The 14413-nt window shown below is 35.4% G+C and overlaps 1 protein-coding gene across 2 annotated transcripts in view; it reads left to right on the forward strand.

The window, feature by feature from the left end:
* Positions 1–3901: 3901 nt before the first annotated feature.
* Positions 3902–14413, forward strand: part of ena (ENAH actin regulator enabled) — a 206059-nt gene continuing 195547 nt past the window's right edge. Inside the window, exon 1 of one of the 2 annotated variants that reach the window (XM_072542983.1) lies at positions 3902–4207. In XM_072542983.1, coding sequence (XP_072399084.1) covers positions 4203–4207 — 5 coding nt within the window. In that variant the 5' untranslated portion in view covers positions 3902–4202. The remainder of the gene's footprint in view (positions 4208–14413) is intronic. The other variant, XM_072542985.1, reaches the window with a different exon arrangement.

Consider the following 14413-nt stretch of genomic DNA (forward strand, 5'->3'; position numbering starts at 1 on the left):
CTCATAAGATACAACCTTTAGATTTAGCCTTTATGTGACCTTTAAAGACATATTATTGCCAACAAACCAAAAACTGGTTAAGAAATAATGCTTCTTCTCCTTCTTCTTCCTCTTTATAAGCAATTCTGCGTGTCCATTGGCGGATTAATACCTCTATGGAAGGTTGTCACTCTGATACTTCTTCTGCCAATTGGTTTATCTCTTGCTATTTTGACGACACGGGTCTTCTCCATTCTGCTTATTTGGTTATTCCATCCTCTTTTTCTATTTTGTGTCCATTCATTTATACACTGTACGTTAAATTTTCTTCTAATGTCTTCACTTCTCTTTCGATCTCTCAGCGTATTTCCTGTAATTCTTCCTCATCTCTGCCGTTTCCAGTAGTCTTTGCGTTGTGGCTGTGTCGGGTCTTATTTCTGAGACGTATGTCATCATTGGTCTTATACTGGCTTTATAAATTCTTGACTTCATCTTAGTATTAATGTGTCTGTTTCGCCATATAGTGTTATTAATGCATCCTACCAGTCTATTTGCTGTTTGTACTTGAACTCTCACTTCTTCGTCCAGGTTTCCATAGCTAGACAGTGTAATTCCTAGGTATTTTATTTCCATTACTTGTTCAATACTGACTACATCAATTTCTATTTTACATCTGGTTGGTTCTTTGCTGACTACTATTATTTTAGTCTTCTGAGATGAGATTATATTAAATTTTTTTTGCTCTTATGTTAAATCTGTGGACCAGTCTTCGCAGACTATCTTCATCATAGGCTATCAATATTGCGTCCTCTGCGTAACAGAGTATTTTATTTCCTTGTTTCCCTTTCTATATCCTCTTCCTTTGTTAACGCTTTTGATGATTTCATCCATGATCAAATTGAAGAGTATGGGGCTCAATGAATTCCCTTGTCTTATTCCACTGCCCATTTCTATAGATTCTGTAAGTTGTCCATCTATTCTGACTTCCATTTTGTTGTTTTGGTAGATATTTTTGATAGTTTTTATAATATTTAGGGCAACTTCTCTATTATACAGAAGATGGATTACATCTGTGAGTCTTACTCTGTCAAACGCTTTCTTTAGGTCAATCAGACACAGAAATGCTGGTCTATTATACTCTGGTGATTTCTCTGTAATTTGCTTTATAACAAATATTGCATCTGTACACGATCTTCTACTACGAAAACCCTGTTGTTCATTTGCTAAACTTATCCTCTGATTTTTTTAGCACTTGTAACATTTTAGTTGTAAGTTTTAGCGTAGTATTTAAGAAGTTTATACCTCTGCAGTTTTCTGGCTGTTTTTTATCTTCTTTTTTGAATAGTAGAATTAGTTCGCTCGTTCTTCACTCTTCCAGTATTTTATTGTGTTTATAATTGTATTAATTAATGTTGTTAATATTGTTCTGTCATTGCTGCTCCACAATATTTCAATAATTCATTTGGTATCCCGTCTTTACCTGCTGCTTTTCTGCTCTTCAGGTTTTCAAGTATTTTCCGAACTTCCTGTATATTTATATTAAGTTCTTCATTTGTGGGAATTTCTGGTGTTTCCGGTTCTAGCGTCGTTTGTTCTTCCTCTACATAGAGCTTTTTTAGGTAGTCAATCCACGTATCATTTTCTATGTGTTTTGGTTCTATTAATTCCTTTACCTCCGTTCTTTGACCTCTTGTGAAGTGCCATATTTCCTTTTGCAGTCCGTAAAAATCATGTTCCATTTCTTTTGAAAAGCGTTCCCAGTGATCACTTTTTATTTTTCTTACAGTTTTCTTACTTTAAGTGCATGTGTTTCGTTTCTAATTGTTTTGTTATTCGCCTTGGGAATATTTTTATTTATATTTCTTTCACCAAGAACTTCCTTGGCCGAGGTTAAGATATTAGACTTAATTTTTGCCCAGCTTTCTTCGACTCCATCATTGCATACACTTTCTGTGATATATGTTTCTACTTTTTTCGGTTATTCTTTTTAAAATAGGTATCTTCTGGAGTCATCCCGTAAGCTTTCGACTTTTATCTTTGTGGTATATTCTGGTGTTTTGTTATCACTTATATGTGTTTTCATTCGGATTTTGCACAATACCAATTTATGATCGCTTCCTATTTCTGCTGATGTTAGTGCTCTTACATCCAAGATTTGAGAGGATTAAAAAAAAAGAAATTATCCTGGAAGATATCCTTTTCAAACAACAAAGGGACTAAGATAAGGCTGCTGTCTGTCACCCACCTTATTTAAAATCTATTTGGACAGATCCTTAGTAAAATGGGTAAAAAAATGTAGAAACATGGGAATAACGGTGGAAGAAAACAAGCTATATACACTTTTCCTTGCGGATGACCAGGTAGTAATTGCCGAATACAGCTACGATCTTAGCTATATGGTAAGAAAACTGCAAGCAGAATATGAGGTGCCAGGTCTAAACATGAATATGACAAAATGTGAATATCTCTCAGTGGGAACAGATGAAATATGTGACCTAGTCTTGGAAGACGACAAAATCAAAGGCGTGCAATCCTGCAAATATTTGGGGGTCATTTTCAACAAGAAGGGAAATAGCGCAGATGAAATCAGGGAAAGAATAAACAAGGACAGAGCAGCGACCCGTGCCTTAAACTCTCTTCTCTGGCAAAAAACAATTCGACGAGAAACCAAAAAACACATTTACGGTAGTATAGTCCAAAGTATTACACTTTACGGTTCGGAAGTATGGGACGTCACCAAAGCTAATAGAAACAAACTTATGACGACAGAAATGGATTATCTGAGACGAAGCTGCGGTAGATCGAAACTGGAGAGAGTTAGAAACGAACAAATAAGAAACGAAATGAAAATGAAGCGAAATATCAATGATGGCATAGAAAGAAAACAATTAATCTGGTTTGGACATGTTAAAAGAATGCCAGAGTACAGATGGCCTAGAAGAGTACTGGAATGGATCCTTCCTGAAAGAAGAAAGAGAGGACGACCACGGAGAAGTTGGCGCAACGATATTGATGAAGCAATGGCGGTAAGAGACTTAGAAGAGGCAACTGCATATGACAGAAAAAGATGGAAATTGGGGGCGGAGAAGCGGCGACAGCCGTAATAAATCCGTTATTATTATATTATATATATCCTGGAAGAACAATTTTCTCGTAAAAGATTGGGGTTTGTTTGAAAAAGCATATTCAAGGAATCAATACAAATTTTTTTGTATGGTTTTGGAAAATGTGGCATTATGCCATTTGATAGAGATTTGTTTCGAGACAAAGATTTTGCAATCCGTGACAAGTTAGAAACTTCCCTTGTCGATAACAATAGTGACAATGAAAATAAATCTCCAAATACTATTGAGAAACCAAAACAAATTATCATTCTGCAAGACGTTTCTGTACAACTTGGTGGAATAACAACCACGGATCTGATCTGATCTGACCAAGCCTTTGCCTATTTTACATGGTCCATCAGGAATTAAACGAAATAACTCTGGTGCAGTTGTCGTTTCTTCTGATTCATCAGACTCTGAGCAAGAAATACACTGTGTTGATTCTGTAGAATGTGGAATGTATCTACTGCTTTGATTTTTTTTTCCGACAAATCTGGGCAACAATAGATACGCTACTATAAATGCTACAGATGGTGTCATGAACCTTGCGGTGGAGCTGAAGGGAACAGTAGTTGTATTTGCGAATTTTTTTATGGATGGATAGTCCATAAATAACATTTACTATTTACTCTTTAGAGATACTTCAACCAAATTAAGTTAAGTACGGTCCTCCTTTGGAATACCCTATTTACTTAAATAGTTATCATTAAGTGCTTATTATACTTGATAAGAACAGTTGCTTCCTTCCTTACACCCCCACATAAACAACAAACACACAAAAGACGAATTTTATTGCGAATAGCCGCATTTTTTATTAAATCAAGGAAATTACACTCACTATGCAAATTACCTCGAGGTAAACCTACTTCTTCAGAGAATTTGAATTTGGCGCTGAAAAGCGTTTCTTTTGGTTGGTAGATGTTCGGGCTGGTCGAAAGTTAACATGGCGAATATTACGAAGTGGCGATAATTTGTCATGGGATGTTTCGGACCTATTTTGTAAATGAAGTCATTAAATTTTAATCAAGCAAACAATACCGGAAGTGTGTTGTGTTATGTAGTGGTGTTTGCAAAGTTTTAAGTAGGTGTTTAGATGTATTTTCATTGAAAAACAACAAAATGAGGTAAGTCATCGGCTTTTGTGGTGAATTTTTATGTGTTTTCAGATAAAATAACCATTGTTTCCGCACTAATCAACGCTAATGTACATATTTTATCTACTGAAGACTATATATCATCTGTTTTTAAATTTTTATTAGTTTGTTAAGTGAGCAGTTTGTTAATTTTTTTAAATAACAACATAAAGTGACAGTATTTTCATGTATTTGTTTATGTCCGGGCAGTAGATTTGATAATGTTTTTATTAACAATGGTTATATTTTGAAGATATTTTGATATATTTTTATCGATTCGGAAACATTGGGTGTGTTGAACCCATTTGTGATGACGGCTGACGTTCCCACCCCTATGTATATTTCCTATAAGGCCAATTTTCTTGATTTTAGTGCTAAAATATAACATTCTGCAGTCCTATGATCAACAATGCAATATTCTTGATCTAAACAGATAACCATATGGTATTTTTAACCCTTTGCCTTGATTACAGTTTTTTTCTATTTTAAAAGCACAGATGTTTTTGTGTTTATGTTTAGACCAGTGTAATTTCGATTCACCAAAGATATCTTGTTTCGTTTGTGTATAGAAAGATAAGCGAATTTATAAACAAGTATTACAACTTTGTTAAAGATGATTCATACACTTGTGTAGACAAACTTTTTATCAGAATTGCAAATGTGTCATATAAGTTTTGTGAAAAAACTTTGCAATTGTGCAATGAAACAAAAGATTTGGAGGGGATTTAGATGAATCAGTTATAAATATGTTGTTAATTTAGTTGCAAAATCTAAAGAAAGCAACTATATATTTAATTTCATCAATTCAAATTGTTTTTTCATAAATATTATAAATCAAGTAATCAACTACTTATGTGAACTAATCCATTCATCCAAATATTTTCTAGCTTTTGGCTGTGTGTTCTTCCTTGTGTTGTTTTAATACTTGGCAAGTCCCTTTTCAGGGCTTGTCTGTACAGGAAATGAGGATACTTGTTATTTGTTTTGGCCATTGATTATGTTTCTGGTGGTATTATTACTTTTCTGTAGGACAATGAATGTTTTTTGTGGTCATTTTCTTAGTACTTGTACCTATAGCAGGAAGAATACTTTAAGTATTGGCTGTTCTTTTTAGTTTTCTTAATGTTTAATCTTTTTGAAATTGGAAGATCTATTGTTGCCTCCAGGGAGGGCAGAAAATATTGCTCAAAAGGATCTCAAAAGGAATTTTGCAAACATATTACTTAGAGGAGACAATGATCTCAAGGTGCTCATTTACCTATTATTTTATTATATTTACTTATTATTACCTTTTATTTGGTATTGTGGGAGTTCTAAAATGTTTACAAAGTGGAAAAACTAGTGTAATAAGCTTTTATATAAAGATTAACATTGCAATTTTGACCCAAGCTTTTATTTTTTTTCCTCATCCAGTACTAGGTTCAAATACAATAGAACTGGGTGTTTACATTTATTCTTATTCCCAATATATGTCAGGTCAAATGATTGATTAGGTATATTTCCCTAAAGAATGTCAAATAAAAAAAATTGAAGAATATCAATTCAATCTCAATTTTAGGCAAATTTACTAAATCTCTATATTTTGTATCTGTAAATTATTTTGATGTCAAATTTGTTCTTGACTGATTTTTCTATCATCATCATTATCCAGCCTTCTGCATCCAAAGTTGAACATAGGCCCCCTAATTTCTTTTAGTTCTGTTGGTCTTGAGCTTCCTGCAGCCAATTCCCAGTGATTCTTTTGATGTTGTCTGTCCATTGTGTTTCTACCTCTGCTTCTTCTGTCAGCTCCACACTTTTTTGGATCCACCACCCATCATTTATTCTGGCCACATGGCCCGCACAGTTCCTCTTCAGCCATGCTGTACAATCTATGATATCTGTGAGACCTCTCCTTCATCTTATTTCTTTGTTTCTAACTCTGTCTCTTAGCGTCAGTCCAAGTAGCAAGCGTTCCATTTGTCTTTGGGCTATTTTGGCTGAGTTATGAGTTTGGTTAAGGAAAGTATTTCGGTGCCAAGTAATGACTTAAATCACACATTGGTCGAATGTTTTCTTTTTCAAATAATTTGGTATTGACATGTTGCTCTTGAAGATGTCTGATAGAGCTCCATATGTGGCCCATGCTAAAGTGATTCTTCTTTGCAGTTCAGCAGTTTGGTTGTGCCTAGCAATTTGTATTTCATGACCTAAGTATTTATATTTATGAACACCACTCTAATTCTCATGTTCTTTAATTGCTTGTTCCATTTTTCAACATCCATCTTCATAGAAGGGGCTATGAGTCACAGAATCCCATCCCAGAGCGTTTTAAGCTCGGCAGAGGTAAGACGTATTTACAATGATTGAGTTTGTATACACTTGTACCTAGTATTTCCTATAGTTTGTCTGGATTTATATAATATATGTGACCACTTAGTTAATAACCAACATAGATTATAGTATATTTCATGCTTTTTTAAAAATCTGGGTGCAGTTTTAAGCTGCATTGACATAAGTAGTAAATCACGAACGTGAGCCACGCTTTAGTAAACCACGCTCTGTGTAAACAAGTACATTCGTGGGATACGAAGATTAAATTCTCTTCACGACTCGAAATAATTCGGATCGTGTAGTCAGTTGTGATGAGCAGTGCAGGGTCGAGGTCAATATCTACTTCAAATCAATATCTACTTCAAATTATGTCGTATGATGTGTGTTTATAATAGGTATACAATTTCTTTTCGTATCTTTATTTCGGTTATTATTAGGTATTTGGGCACAGTGTGAACATTGTTTTTTAGTTAATAAAATTTGAATCAAAAATGACACCACCCAAAAAGCGTTTGGTTGCATTTTAATAAACTTAACACAGAGGAATATTGCGGCAATTTTTGCTCCAAAGTGGAAAAAATATCAGGAACTATTTCAATTTGTACGCCCACTTAAAACAAAAACATGGTGTAGCATTTAGTCAAGTAAGCAAAAGGAAAGATAGCGAGAATATGAACAAGAGTGAAGGCCAAAATTATTAGCTTCTTCACTTTGTTGAATTAATGGTAGCATAATTTATAGAAGACAGTGGATTGGATCATTAGAACTATTCAGAACAGATATAAAAAAAATTTAGAAACAAATTCAGGTCATTGAGAATGATCGAAAATCTTCAATGTGACTATGGCATAAAAAACCAGAATTAAGGTTGCAGAATTAGAGAGTCACCCAAGTTCGATTCTGCGAGAGATAATAAGATGTGATGTGATCCATCGATGGAAGCACAAAAGACCAAAACAGCAAATCCTTGCAAACACATAAAGTCCAGATAATTTGTAGCTCTACCAACAGAGTTTCAATAATTGTCTATTTTCAGGACAACCTTCAAAAAAATTACAAAAAACGGCTTCGGCCATCAAAAAAATTAAAAAATACGAACAAAAAGGCGAAAGCCACTCAAAAAAAAATTCGGGCACGAAGTCGCCGAACTGGGCATAGCCCGGAGTTGAGACTCGAGGCCCGAGCAAGCAATTTCAGTTCGATGATACGTCACTAGCCCTGCATTGATGGGGTTAGGATAGTGTACGTTAAGTTTTGGATTAGATATTGCAAACTACATAAAGTGCTAAAATCGGCAACATTGCCTCGTACGAGATAATTGTAATTTTCCGATTCCCTCCGACTCCTTAGACTCCTAGACAGAAAACGAAAATCATTTAGTAACACATAACAACGCAATTGATATGTATCTCCGTCCGTCGATTTTTGTTTTGCTTACGTATGCCTGGTTCATTTCTTATAACATAAACTCGATAAAAATACACTGACCATTATAAGGCGGTGCATTTGTATCGGTTTTTAATAATGTGAACAATTTTTTGTGGTTGAATTAAAAATAAAAGCGCATTTCTTTAAAAAGATAAAACAAAAAATATACTCTTATTGGAAATAAAAAATAATTCCTAATAAAATAAGAAATAATTCTTTATGTCCTACAGAAATGATTCAAATATTTGACCTTCTACGGCTGAACAGTATCCCAATCTGTCATAAAAACTTCTCCGAAAATTTGTAAGAGTTTCTGCTGTAACAGAATTGGAGACTTCTCTTATTCGGTTTTTTAATTCATCCAAATTTTGGGCTCTAGCCTCAGGATGATTGTAGATGATGATTTTTAAATGTCCCCAAAAAAAGAAGTTCATGGATGTAAGATCTGGAGAAAGCACATGCCACTTAATATCGCCTGTTCCACTGATAACTCGATTCAGGAAAGTATTGTACTCCCTAATTATTCGAGCGTTGTGAACTAAACAGCCGACTTGTTGGAACCAAACATTCTCCAGATTTACATCAGGAAGATTGAGAATAGCGAGAAAAACATGATTCTGTAACAAATCGAGGTATACTCTACTATTCAAGTTGCGCTCAATAAAAAATGGACCTATTATCATCATCATCATATAACGGGGGTCCTACGGCGATTGCCGCTTCCCGCATTTCAGCCTCCATCTTTTCCTATCTCTCCAATCTCCCTCTTCTAAGCCTCTAGATTGCATTGTTTTTGTAATTTCTCTTCTCCAGGAATTTGGTGGTCTTCCCCTTTTCCTTCTTTCTGGCGGAACATACATTAAGGCTTTCTTTGGCCACCGCTCCTCCTCCATTCTCATCACGTGACCATACCATTGTAATTGCCTTCCTTGTATTCTATCTGAAAGACTATCTCTAATTCCTGTACGGTTTCGTATTTCCTCATTCCTGATTCTTTCCATTCTCGATACTCGACATGACCTTCTAAGATAATCCATTTCCACAACGTCTACTTTATTTCGTTCATTCTTTGTCATCGTCCAACATTCGGCACCATATGTGGTAATTGGTTCTACAATTGCTCTGTATACGCGAAGTTTGGTATGCATCTTTATTTTATTAGACCACAGTAATGAATTTAGTATTCGGATGCATTTTTTTGCATTTTCATGGACCTATTATGTGGTCTCCTTAAATGCCAGTCCAGATGTTAACTTTTTGAGGACGTCGAGTTCGGTAAACAACACTTCTGTGCTGGTTTTCCCGCGCCCAATACCTCGTAATGGAAGGATTGTGTCTCCCTACTAACGAAACAGAAGATTCATCAGTAAATAAAATGTTTCTAATAAAATTGGCTTCATCATTAGCCTTCGTTATTAGAGTTTCGCAAAACTCCATTCTTCCAAAGTAGTCGTCTGGATAAAGCTACTGCGTTTTCGAATATTTAAAATTCTTGTACCCGTGCTTTTTCCATACTTTCGTTTCAGTAATATATCTAACTCTCTAGCAACGCTTCTACTTGAACGTGTTGAATCTACTTCGATTGTTGCACAAATTTGTGTATCCCGGTATTCTATTTCCTCAACTTTTTCTGGTGACACTTCTTGACATACTGTTGTACAGAATTACCACCATAAAACCATTTTATTATTTGAACCTTTCCTGCGGGCCTATAAACAGACATGTTATTTACAAAAATAAATTAAAAATCTACGCTCTTATTGCTTTAAGCAACTACTGTATAATGACAATTTATTGGCGACGGGGCAACGGAGGTTCGTAGAAAGTCGACGGCGCACAGTGTTGCCACTTATAGTGTGTATATCTAATTTAAAACTTAACATACTCTATCTTTTGGAGTTCTTGTACCCAGGACTTCCACACGAAAAGCATTTGGCTGATAGTGAGCACCTATCGCGAATCAGAGTGATATAGGGGGGAAGGATGGTCTGGAGCATTGGAGTGCTGTGGAATGGTTCCTGATTACACAAAAATACATCTCGCTCCAATGAATTGTAACAATTTCATTCTAAATGATGTGTCATTCCGACTGTCATTCTAAGGGGTGTGCAAGTCTCTCTGACTGGGTTTAATCAAACTGCTTGCTTGGGTACTTTAAGAAAAATGAAAAATGATTTTAATGATGTAACTTGAGTTCACCTTTATTTTCCTGTTACAGATTTGAAACACATATTTTTCTCCAATCACCTTATAACCTTTAAATTCTTATTTTCTGCAGTTATTACTCATTATTTAAGAGTTTTCAGACACAACTGATTCGTTACCAATTCTTCAAGAACTCTTGACATACGCTCCCATGTTTCCTTTTCTTATACGCGTGTGGAGGTTATTTTTTAACGCTTCTCGAGTACCTCTCGGGAACTTTCTATTACTTCCTAGTAGAGTGTCCTCAACTAAAACAACAAGCTTATAATTGGCCTTATATTCTTCCACCCACTATGCAAATCGTGGCTGTATGTTGTGCCGAGTCCTACGAGTTTATTAACCCAGTTGAGATGAGTGGGTTAACAAAGATTTACAGCCGGCATACCGTGATAGGTTGCAGTTAGTTCTTGTTAATCCATTTTATATTCGCAATAATTATTGAGTTCGATATAAAGTGTAACAGGGCGGCTGTTGCGAGGATAGACTGGAGAGGTTAGTGGTTGGAAAAAAACTTTGAAATTAACTCATATCACAGAATTGCCTACATATTTTCTAAATAACTTTTTTGGATATCCTGTACTATAATCTAATTATCCAACAATGCCGCACTAAGAACTTACCCTGTATATACTAAATTGTAGATGGTTATTAATTGGAACTTTGTGGCCAAATGAAGGCCAACTCTTTTTGGGCAAATAAAGAAGTACGTATGTAATTTCTTTAATACAAAAAACATTTTACTACTGTCACAAAAAAGAAAAAATATTTATTTTACCAATAAAGATTGCTTTTCGACTCAATTAAATATTCAAATTACCAACCTCCTTCATTTTCTGGCGTTACAATACGAATTTCCAATCTAATTTAATTTTTTATATCATGTAATTTTTGTGGCCCATCGATGTTTTGTTTTTAGGAAACCCCATAGGCAAAAATCAAGTGATGTACAATCTGGAGATATTGGGGCCACTCTATTGTTCCTCATCTACCAATTCATCTCCTAGGAAATCATCTATTTAAAAATCACGAACAGGAAGTCCAAAGATGTTTTCAGAAGGCAAATTACGATAATTTTCATTTGGAAAAATGTCTTTATAGGCGGCTATAAGTTCATTTTGTAAAAATCAAGATATCTTTGCCCCATAAGAGGTCCATCGAAGAAAAAAGGACCTATAAGTTTATCCTCGACATCCCTGTCCATACGTTTATGTGGAGGTTACTGAGTGTGTGCCTCAGTCATCAAATAAGGATTCTCTTTCCTTCAATATCTCCAGTTTTGTTCTCACTGATTCACTATAAACAGAAGGTTGCTTCATCAGAACAAGGAAATTTTTTGGCTATAAAGATATCCAAAAAAACGTATTTAGAAAAAATATAGGCAATGATATTCTCCATTCTTGGAAAATATGGGGATTTCTAGAGGGTGATTAATAACTGTGTGGTATAACATACATACAACTTTTTAAATGGGACACCCTATATATTTTTTCATATTTATATTCCTCGCATCCAACAATTCTTGTTCTTCGAATATTGGGCTTTGCATTACTATACAGAGTGTTTAACAAGTTATGACAATATATTGTAGTTTTTAAATTAAGTGTAGTTAAAATATTTAAAAACCCCGTCATTCTTCATTTCCTGAACAATCGTTTCAGCTTCCTCTCTTTTCGCCTGTGGTAATCGTCGAGCTGTTTGACGAATTGGCTTAGCATTACCAGTATCAATTTTATACTTAACAACGGTAGTTCTTCCCGTCTTTCCTCCTTTCGGTACGAAAATATCACGATACCGCCGAAGAAATTCCGTTAATTTCCTTTTCTCCGTCTGATTTAGAGACTGTCCAGTAACTGCAACCATTTGGTCGAATTTGTCGTTGGAATTATCGGATGCTGTCTTCTGACGGATTATGGATGTCACAGGTACACAAGTTCCTACTTTTGTCTCTTTCTTGATGGTCACTGGGTAGTCATTGACATTGATAAGTCTCACAGGTATTTCTTTAGCCGAAGTCACCAATTCCTTTCCGATTATGATTCCTCGGCCAACCTCGTCGTCATGGTTCCAAGGCTCCATCATAATAGGTGTCCCTTCGTCCACAATTCCCTATAACCGCGCTACTATGATCGTTTCACTTCTCGCAGGCACGACTGTATCTTCTTTAACGACTGCTTGCACAGTGTTGTCATCATGTGGATGAAGAAATACCTCCTTGTTACCAACTTTGATTACCTTATTCTTACAATCCAATTGAAATCCATGCATATTCATTACGTCCATTCCTAACATAACATCCTCTTCGATGTCAGCAACTATAACAGTATAGACGAACTTTTCTGCTTCAATTCCTGACTTCTCCATGAATGTTGGCATTTTCACCTGTAGCGGTCCAAAGTCACAACCTCGTTGGTAACAGTTTCTTACAACTGTTTATAACTGTCGGGCGTATAATGGTTCTGGTCGCTCCGGTATCCACCAACAACGTATGCCTTTTACCATTTATTTCTCCATCTATATATACACTATCTTCACAACGTTTCAAAGAAGCTATTAGTATGAGAGGGTCTTTGGAAAAGTTCCGGGTCGAAGCTCCCCCCTATGGCCGACCCGTTCTAGTTTTCCTGATGGTGAGTTTCTTGATTTGTGTCGTACCTAGGATGGTTACATGAACTTCGTACGTGTCCTATTTCACCACAATTCCAGCATCTTATGGTCTTCGTTTTCTTGTATGTAATACTTTTCATCATATTAACGAGCTGGTCAAGTTTATCTTCATCTCCTTCCTCTTTTACCGTCCTAACTTTACTGTACCCGCCAGAGCAACAGTTGCTATCAACAAGTACTCGTAGACACTTTGTCTCAGGACCAAGCAACCTCATGTAAAGTCGTACGCTGCCATGTTACCAATTCCACTGGTAACTTTAACATCACAACTTATAAGAACATATTATGTAACAGAAATTTAAACTAACAACATTTAACGGGTTTTTACCCAAATATTTTAGTGGCTCAAAACATGTACACTTTACACTGATGATGGAATATAGATTCCGAAAACGTTTTGTAATTGTGATATAGCCCGTTTGGGTATTTTATTATATACCTTTTATAAAGGTATAAATTTTTCTCCTTAAGTTGGAAATTATCCGTCTCCTCTACGGCTATGGTCTGAAGCACATCTAAGGCATCTCCTCGAAGAGCGATAGCCAGGTTTACAGCCTTTTCTTTTTCAGACCATTCATTCGCTCTTGCAGCTGATTCGAACTGTTTCATGTAGTTGTTCCATGACGATTTTCCGTCAAAAGTTGGAACTTTTCCATGAACAAAACGTCCACTTCCTTCAGATTTCGGCCGTGTTTCCAACTTACATTTCGTCTCGTCTTCTTTTGTCTCTACTGTAATTGGATTGTTTCCTCTCTCTGTTGTCCCTGTTTCCTCCATCTTCCTTTCCATCTCTTTCATCTTTTCCTCGAAGTCCAACATATCAGCAGCAATTTGGTTTTTTAACGAAGATATTCTATCGTGGAGGGCAGACATAAAGTCACAGAAGTGACTTTAGAGATTTCCAAAGAGATGTTAACAGAAACTTTGCTTTCTAGAGAAGAAATCTCGTTAGAAACTTTGTTTTCTAAAGAAGCGATGTCGCCGGAAACTTTCGAAATATCGCCAGAAACTTTGTTCTCTAATGATGCGATGTCACCAGAAACTTTGGCCACATCACTAGAAACTTTGGCCACATCAGAAGAAAATTTCGAAATCGACGAGATGACAGCATGTTTGTCTTCAAATATATAAGTTTTCGGGTCCAAACCATCTTCCTCCAAAGCGTTCTTTAGTCGTTGGACTAAATCAGGTTTTTTCCGCTTTTTTCCGGTAAAAGCTAATTATCTGTCCTTGAGATGTCTTCTTAAATTCGTAACTGTAAGCTCATAAATCGTAGTCATTTTCACAATTTATTTAAAATATATTCCACTCTGACACCACTGAACTGTTTTTATAAATCTAATTTATTAACTTTATTTATTATAAAAATTTTCTACACTTTACAACACTTTATGAGTTTATTTACATACATTTATTTATTTAATCTACATAAAAACACTTAAATATTAATTTATATACACTCATATAATTTATTTATAACATTCACGCCGGTCACGATTTAAATAGCCGCGCGAACAATTTATTAATCGACACTTGTTTTCGACTGTCCTTTTAAATATCAAATCGTCCGTTTTATACCTGATTTGT

The sequence above is a fragment of the Diabrotica undecimpunctata genome, chromosome 9 (genome assembly GCF_040954645.1).
Source record: "Diabrotica undecimpunctata isolate CICGRU chromosome 9, icDiaUnde3, whole genome shotgun sequence".
NCBI classification, from domain to species: Eukaryota; Metazoa; Arthropoda; class Insecta; order Coleoptera; family Chrysomelidae; genus Diabrotica; species Diabrotica undecimpunctata.